Source organism: Myotis brandtii, unplaced genomic scaffold (genome assembly GCF_000412655.1).
Source record: "Myotis brandtii unplaced genomic scaffold, ASM41265v1 scaffold704, whole genome shotgun sequence".
NCBI classification, from domain to species: domain Eukaryota; kingdom Metazoa; phylum Chordata; class Mammalia; order Chiroptera; family Vespertilionidae; genus Myotis; species Myotis brandtii.
The window spans coordinates 1,227,536-1,236,284 of NW_005370762.1; the positions used below are offsets into that span (position 1 = coordinate 1,227,536).

The window sequence follows — 8,749 nt, forward strand, 5'->3', positions numbered from 1 at the left end:
GCGTGGGCTGCCATGTCTGCCTGTGGGAGGGGCTGGGGCGGACCAGGCCAGCCTGTGTGCCGTGTGTCAGCATGAACACATGCTCGATGAGAACATGCTTTCTCGGGGTCCTGGAAAGGCTCTGGGCCAGCTTTCATTTTAGCAGAAAGTAACTGCTCCTTGGCGAGAAACGGGCACTTTTCTTGGCGAGAAACGAGAATGAACCCTCCTTACCTCAGAATCCGTCCTCCTGGTGTGTAAAATGCGAACTGCAGTAACCTCCGCCAATTCATCTTTCTTAGAAGGCACCCTGCCCCGGGACTGAAAAACGAATGTGTGACTTGGCGCCAACAGACTCTCGGCCCACTTTTGCTGGGCCCTGCAGCGGACATTTGAGGGTCTAGGACACTTGGGCCCAAACACAACTCCTCCACCTATAGCACAAGCAGGAGGCCTTGAAACCAAGCCCTGGCCACACCACTGGCTGCCACCTTCCCACTTGGTTTGTTCTCCCAAAGGGGACAGGCAGGGTTCTGGGAAAGGGGCCTCCACATCAGGGCTCTGTGTGCCTCCCCAGCCCCACAGGTGGGATGGCACCTGGGGAAGGCCTGCCTCCCGGCTTTCTTCCTGGCCTGGGCCCACATCCAGCCAGGGGAGGCCACCGCCCCTCAGTTCTCAGATGGAAGGAAGAAGGAATGTGGTATCAGCACGAGCTTCTGATGGACAGGCCAGAGTTCCTGGGGTCTGAAAATCCCCAGATACTGGGCTACAGCCCCACCCGATAGGCCCCTGTCAACACCGCATCAGGCAGACCCTGGCCTGTGCACCCACCACCCCTCCAAAGGCAAAGGGCTCCCGCTCCTCAGGATACCGGGCATTCTTCCTTCCCTCTGCAGCACCCACCTCTGCCTCCCATCCTCACCTGTTCACAGAGCACTTCCCTGCAGGTGCTGCCACCCCACGTGGGATGCCTGACAAGTCAGAGAGCAGGGGGACCCTCCTTAGGGCCTAGACACGCAGACATCACAGCCACTGGGTGGGAAGGATGACATCTTCAAAGGCTTCAGAGAACCTATTTTATTCCTGTTTGAGACCCTGGGGCTCTGCTCTCCATGGAGAAGGGGTACAGCCGTGTCAGGGAACCTGAGGTCAGTATCTCCTCCCCGCCAGGCCCTCCCGCCAGCCCCCAGGCCGGGCTCTCTCTACCACTGAGCAGGAGCTGAGCCAGCCGGCTTTCCCGGACAGACAGTGGCTCCTTGAGAAACAGACACGTTGGCAGTAAATAAGGATTCTCCGTCTCACCCAGAGGGGATGCCCACAGTGGCATCTCAGGCACTGAGGCAGGCTAGGGAGGGGGAGGGCTTCCCACTGGGGGCGCTGTCCTCACACAACAGGGCTGCATGGTCAGGGCAGACAGTCTCTGATCCTGAGCCAGGCTGCTTCCCACCTCCCCTCGCTCAGGAAAGCGCAGACCGAAAAGGCACCCACATGTTACCCGTGAACCCCTCAGAGAGCCGGACAGTCTGAGGTGGGACGCAGCCCCGCTCCATGCCAGGGCCTGGCTCCTGCTCTGCTCTCTATACTGTCCAACAAAACGACCATCTACAAGGAGCTAGAAGGGCAAGGCTACTTGATGGCAAACACTGGTGCTGTGAGGTTCAGCCCTGTCAGGGGTCTGCAGGGGACAAGGCCAGAGTGTCCATCTAAGGTGCTTAAGTTGGCCAGGACACTCGGTAAAATCCTAATGGGGTCGAGCCCAGTGTCGGGGCCCGAGCCCAAGTTTAAGGGGCTTGCGTCTCTTCTCCACTTCAATCCCTGTGTCCCAGCAGCTCCCTCTCCACCTTTCTAGCCCTCGGAAGGGCCTGCCTTTAGGACTGGACCTGCCTCCACGGCCCCTCTCAGGCCCCCCTGCCAGAGCCCCTCTGCCCTGGGCCTCCCAGAAGAAAGGGGTCAAGGCCTCCCCTGAGGCTGGCGCCCCCACAGGCAGGAACAGGGGAGGCTCCCATTAGAAGACCAGTCTGTGGAAGTCACCACCACTGCCACCAGCAGGGCTGCAGCCCCCAGGAGAGCCTTCATCCTCATCCTTGTCTTCGTCGAAGCCCCTCCCCCAGCACGGGGACCCGGGGAGTGCGGAGATGTAGGCCGCCCTGCTCCGTGCCTCCTTCTCCTGCTCCTGGAACACAGGGGAAAGGGGGAAGGAAGCTGAAAACTCAGGCTCAGAAGCAAGTCCTCCTTCACTCCCTGCCCATGTCCCCCCAGGCCCAGAGGTAGAGGCGGTCAGCCCCGTGGGCAGACAGGAGGAGGGACCCATCCTTCCATCTACACCGAGGCTTCTAACTCATTCTTCCTGCTCCCAACAAAACCCAGCCCTTGGAGCAAAGGAACTCATTCAGACTAACTAGACTGACAGTCGCTAAGGGCCTGATGCGACACCAGGAGGCAGGAGGCCCAGGGACTTCAGGGGTCACGTCACACACACAGGGACCCTCCGAGGGCTTCCTGGCACCATTGTCCAGCTCACTGCCTCAGGCACTGGGCACGGACTCTCCTGTGTCTGAGCTCTGCCTCCTGCTGAACAGAGGCCGGCCTCGCTGGGCAGCTGGTGGGAATGGACAAGCGGCCCCGTGTCCCACCCCGGGTGCCACCTTCACCCACACACTCGGACTCCAGGCGCTGCTGTCCGGAGGTCCCAGGTGGCCACTGCAGTTGTTAGTCAGAGCCCTCTCATTGTCAGAGCCCTGGTGTTCCAGTTGCCAAGTATTTTGACACCAACCTTGACATCAAAGGGTAGACAGAGGCGGCTCACTGGGTAGGGAGGCCCCTGGGTGCCCAGAGGCACTCTGTCTGCCAACAGAGCCCACACTGCTCCATCGGCACTTACAACCCTGAATAAATGCCTGGTGATACTCAGTGTCTGTCCCCCTGAAGTGAGGGCTGTATCTGTCTGGTCCCCTATCTGTCCAGCACTAAGCGGTGGATGAAGGACAAAAGGAGGAAGGGAGAGACTCAGAGGAGCAGTAACTCTGGGCCGGGTGGTGCTGGGAAGCCCTCCACCAGGAGCTCCGAGCTCGGATGGGGCCCTGCTCACCTGCAGGAACAGGATGTTGTCCCTGGAAATGGCTTCCATCAGGTCCTTGTGCAGGGCGGGCTCTGTCCGGACTCTGGGGGAGCCTGGTTCAGCCTCGGGGCCCTCCCCAGGCCGCTGCCGGTAAAAGAGCACATAGGCCGTGTCCTTAGGGAAGAAGGAGGTGACGTTGCTGACAGACTCGAAGGAGGAGAAGGACACCCGAGTGTCGTTGAACAGGTACCACTGGTGCTCGGGCTCGGGCCTGTCCGCGGCTCCCAGGGAAGGGGCCGGCCGGGCGGCGCCCTCGCGGGCGTAGCAGTAGTAGTGACCGCTCTCGGAGGACACTCCGGAGTGCACCACCACGCTGCACAGGTCGTAGGCCTGGGCCCGGCCCCCGGCCAGCGGCAGGCGGAGCAGCAGGGGCACGGCCACGTCTTCCAGGATCTTGCGGCGCCGCATGGTGCGCAGGTCGAAGGAGAAGCGCAGCAGCGTCAGGATGAGGTAGCGCGGGCCCTGGCTCAGCTCCACCACCTTCTCAGCCTCCTGCAGGGAGGCGCACGACTCGCAGTAGTAGCGGTTCTCCTCCTCCAGCCTCTCGGGGGACAGGAAGTAGTTGACCAGGTCCAGGACGGAGCGGGAGCCCTCCCCGGAGGGGGCGGCCCTGGGGGTCCCTGGGCCCGGGCTGGCGCTGTCATTCTCCCGCTTCTCCATCTTCTTCTCCTCTCCTACCACTTTCTCCCCCTCCTCTTCCTCCTCCTCTTTTGTCCTTCCTTCCTCCTTCTCCTTTCGCACCTCCTCCTCCATTCCTTTCTCCTCCTCCTCTTCCTCCACCTTCTCCTGGCTCCGCTCCCCAGGTCCCTGGGAGCCCAGGCCTCCCATGTCCAGGATGGTTGGGGGGACAGCCCCTGTGATGCAGTGTTTCCTCTGCCTCTGAGGACCCGCCCTGCCTTGGACCTGAGCTGGGGACGGTGGGGGAGACTCGGGGGCTCCCACGTCCTCCGCAGGCAGCACCACCGAGCCCAGGCGGCGGTGGCGACAGCGCTCCGATGGGGGAAAGGCCAGAGAGAGGTCCGTGAAGGCCTCCTCCCTGGAGGAGACGTTGAGGCAGCGGAGACAGCATATCCGAGTCACGATCTTGCCCCCGAACATCTTCTCCACCGAGGTGGAGCTTGGCCCAGGGGGCTCCTCCGGTGGGGACGGCGAGCTGGACTGCTTGAGCTTCTGGCAGATCCTGGTCCCCGTCTTCTCTTCTTCATGCAGCCTGGAGCAGGGAGCAGAGCCTCCATACACACACGGTCCATTCCCAGTGCACTGGCCCGATTCAGGCCTCTACCCTACTCAGCTGGCCACACAGTCAGACATATGCACATGCAGGAGTCTGCACAGGGAATATACCTACATGTGCCAAATGGCATCCATGCACTCACAAGCCAGGCACGCACGCTGTGCATTTACTGCATACAGGCGCACAAACCTGCTACCTATGTATGTATGTGCACACACCCCCAAGACCTGTGACGAACACACACGTGCACACTCAGGCGAGCGCAGTGCAGGGGTATACACGCACACCACTCCCAGGTCACGGTTCAGGTCAGCGTCTCCCAAGCTCCCGTCACACAGCCCCAGTCCCCACTCAAGCACACTTCTCAGACCCTTCCAAAGTGCAATGCAGCGTGGAGGGGCGGGCTCCCTCAGGCCTAGCCCCCTTACCGATCCAGCAGGTACTTCAGGTACTCCGAGCAGTCCTGCTGGGCGCCGGGACTGAACCAGGGTGTCCAGGACGCAGAGAGGAAGTTCTCTGGGGAAATGGCAGGCCGCTGGGACCGAGGTAGGGAAAGGCAGGGTCAGGAGCAGCAGGCTGCACACCAACCTGCTCCGAAGCTGGGGACTCTGTTCCCCCCACTTCCCGGCCTCCTCACTGAAGGCCTCCCCTCCTCGTCCATCTCCGACCCGTTCCCTCCCACCAAGTCCACACAGCCTGGAGCAGGGCGAGAGCTTCACAGATATGAGCAATCCTCTAGGCATCTGCTCTTCCCTGGGACTCCTCAGACTTCCGCTCCAGGCCCCTTTCCACTGCCATTTCCCCTGCCCAGCACACCTGTGGAAAGCTTAGCTGGAGTCCCAGTCTCAGATGCACCTGCTCCATGAGCCCTCTGTCCGAGTACTGCCACTGCTGTCTGCAGGTTCCTGTCCCCCGCCCGCCCCCACCCCCACCAGGAGCTCCCTGAGGGAGGGACTGTTGCTCACTCATCTCCCCGCCCCAACACGGGCCTTGCATGGAGCCTTGCATGACGCCTGGTCCGTGAGGGCAAGAGACAGCGGACAAAATAAATACGGTCCTCAGGGTCCCTGGCAATGTGAGTGCTCAAACAGGGCAGCAGATGACAGACAACCCTGAGCATTGACGGAACCGCGGACGGGAGGATGCGCTGCTGGGCCCCCAGCACAGAGCAGGCCTGAAGGAGGCACCTCTCTCCTGTCAGGTGAGGGTGCTGAACAGCTCCAGGGGCTTTGGCCCTGAACACAGGCCAGCCCGACTGGGCCTCTTACACCAGGAAGTGGGGGCTCATAGCCAAGATGCAGGCAGGTCTTGGGGAAGGGAGGAGTGTCAGAGAGAGCCTCCGCTCCGCCACGTCCCCGCTCCCCTGCCCTCACCTGGCTGTGCTCCAGGAAGGCGAAGAGCCACTGCAGCTTGGTCATCAAGGGCTGTGAGTTGTTCTCAGTCAAACGGAGCACACAGTGTCTGAAGCTTCCAAACAAAGCAGGAGCACCGGGTAAGCCGAGGGCACCCGAGCGGCTTGTCCTCGCCGATCCCGCAGGTGACCCAGAGCCCCCCACCCCAGGCTTAAAGGCAGAAGAGACACTTGCAGCCCAAGTCTGGGCCAGGGGCAGGGGAGGAGGAGCAGGTGAACAACTTGGGTTGGACAATGAAGTGACCCCTGATGTCCCTTCCACTTCTGAAAGCCCATGATGCCAAGATTCAGAGATTTGAATGTCCTCCATCCTGTGGTCCCCAGGCTCTGCGGCTTGCTCCAGGGTCCATGCCAGTAACCTCACCACCACTCACACCCTTGTCCTGCCTGCCTGGGAAATGGTGTTCACACCCACTGAGAGGAGCATACCTTGTTCCAGCCTCAGCCCTCCAAGTCCGCTCTTAAAGCCCCTTCCCAGGGCCCCTGCCACTGCCTCTCAGACCACTCCTGCCGTTAAGTGAGGGAGGCGGGGTCAGCATGAGGAGTGTGCTGAGAGAAGAGGCCTCTGCAAGGGCACACTGGCTCCGGGTGACAGGGGTCTGATCCTATGGGGACGGGAAGGAGCCGCTCCTGACAACCCTACTCCCTGGACCAGTGGGAGGCCTGGCCCAGCCTTGCTCCTGTTCTCACAAGCAGCTCTGGGTAGACAGACCAGCATCTCTCCCATCTGAGCCCACTGTGCAGAGCAGAGCAACCAAAGTGGGCTCCACTTAGCACCTGCCACAAGGTCAGTTCGGAAGCTGAGCACTCAAACATGTGATTTACTTTGCTGTGACCATAAGGACCATTTTTCTGATAAGTCATTTTATTATATTTTGCAAAAGTAATGGTCTGCAGAGGCTGGGAATTTAAAAAATAATACTAAAACCAGTTCGGCAGGCAGTTCGAGAGCACAGCAGCAGCCCGTTCGCAAGTCCTAGAGATCCAACCTCCTCCTCCTGGCTGGACCCAACATTCGGAACAAACCGAAGTGAGGTCATATCATAGAGCCTGAAGCAAAGCTGACTTACACTGTGAGTTTATCGCAAGTCCTAGAGATCCAACCTCCTCCTACTGGACCCAACATTCAGAACAAACCGAAGTGAGGTCATATCATAGAGCCTGAAGCAAAGCTGACTTACACTGTGAGTTTATTAACGATGTCTAAGTGTGGTGTTGGCAAAAGAATATTTGAATAAATCAACAGAACATAATGGAGAGCCCAGAAATAGACTCACTGATCACTGACAAAGGAGCAAAGGCAATAGAATGGAGCAAAGTCAGTCTCGTCAACAAATGGTACTGGAACAACTGGACATCCACATGCAAAAGAACGAATCTAGACACAGAAACCTCACACCCATCACAAAAATAAACTCTAAGTGGATGTTAGAGCTAAATATAAAACAAAACTACCAAAATCCTAGGTGAAAACCTAGATGACCTTGGGTATGCTAATGACTTTTTAGATACAATAGACATGATACATAACAGAAATAATGGCTAAGCTGGATGTCTTTCAAATTAAAAACTTCTGCTCTGTCAAAGGCAGTATCAAGAGAATCAGAAGTCAGGCCAGAGACTGGGAGAACACACTTGCAAAAGACACATCTGATAAAGGACTGTTATCCAAAATATACAAAGAACTCCTAACACTCAACAGTAAGAAAAAAAAAACTGATTAAAAAAATGGGCTAAACATCTTCACAGACATCTGACCAAAGTAGATATACAGATGGCAAGTAAGTACATGTTACTCCACCATCATATGTCATCAGGGAAATGCAAATGAAAACAACAGGACACACGCATTAGAGCACCCAAAACCCAGAACACTGACAACAAACGCTGGGAAGGAGGCGGGGCAACAGGAACCCATTTACTGCTCCTGGGAATGCAAGATGGTGCAGCCCCTTTGAAAGTCAGTTCAGCAGTTTCTCAAAAATTAAACATTCTATTGAGGACCACCCAAAGACTAACCAAACGGAACCCCTACAACTAAGGACAGAAAGCAGCAGCCACGTCGAGACTGATGGAAGGGGTGGAGATGCAGAACGGGCTGGTCCCACACCCACATGTGGGGGTTAAGAAACAGGAGAGCTCTCTCAGCTGTGGAGGGCCCCCTGAGGAGCAAGGGGTTCTAGAACCACACCAGGATTCCAGCCCCGGGTTCCAGTGCCAGGAAGAGAAGTCCCCGGAACTTCTGGCTGTGAAAACCAGCAGGGATAGGGTGGCTGGAGTCCCAGGCAACTTTTTAAAGGGCTTGCTCACAAACTTACTCACAGATTCACTCGCTCTGAGCTCCAGTGCTGGGGCAACTGTGGGAAACCGCTTATTGTCTTCACTAGCTGAGCATAGACAGAGGCCCCCAAAAGCTGAGTACCCTTGAAGCCCTAGCAAAGGTCAGAGCTGTGCACCACCTCTGTTAATCCAGATAATGGTAGCTGAAGCAACCTCCCCACCTTTAATCATGTAAATCCTTATTGATAAGAATAAGTCTGTGTGTCACTGGGACCTCCCTGCCTAAGGGCTATAATATGGGTGGATCCCGAACTTGGTGAGGCCTGAGCACCAGTGGAAGTCCCTCTCCTTGAGTTGGACTTGCCCGCCTGGCTCCCCAATATTTCCAAATTGTCTCTTGTCTCTTCTCTCATTTGTGTGCGGCTCCTCTTCCAGACCCCGAACCCTGAACCACGCGGGACGTGGAGGGAAACACACTCGACAGGCAACAGCTAGAAAAGCACCAGGCACATATGGGAGGAGCTGAACTGACTAGCTTCAGGGCAAGGGCTGGAGAGGCCAGGGGCAGGGCAGCTCACTGGGGTCAGAAGTGCCAGCAGAGCCCTGGCTGGTTTGGCTTAGTGGATGGAGTGTCGGCCTGTGGACTGTGGGGTCCGGGGTTCAATTCCGGTCAGGGGCATGTACCTTGGTTGTGGGCACATCCTCGGTGGGGGGTGTGCAGAAGGCA

At 57.9% G+C, this 8,749-nt stretch overlaps 1 protein-coding gene across 2 annotated transcripts in view; it reads right to left on the bottom strand.

The window, feature by feature from the left end:
• Window positions 1–1,038: 1,038 nt before the first annotated feature.
• USP35 (ubiquitin specific peptidase 35) overlaps window positions 1,039–8,749 on the bottom strand; it is an 18,873-nt gene continuing 11,162 nt past the window's right edge. For both annotated transcript variants that reach the window (XM_014529995.1, XM_014529996.1), the window contains 4 exons: window positions 5,705–5,798; window positions 4,760–4,866; window positions 3,068–4,307; window positions 1,039–2,152 (listed from right to left, as the gene is read on the bottom strand). In XM_014529995.1, the coding sequence (XP_014385481.1) occupies window positions 1,985–2,152; window positions 3,068–4,307; window positions 4,760–4,866; window positions 5,705–5,798 (1,609 nt within the window). In that variant the 3' untranslated portion in view covers window positions 1,039–1,984. The remainder of the gene's footprint in view (window positions 2,153–3,067; window positions 4,308–4,759; window positions 4,867–5,704; window positions 5,799–8,749) is intronic.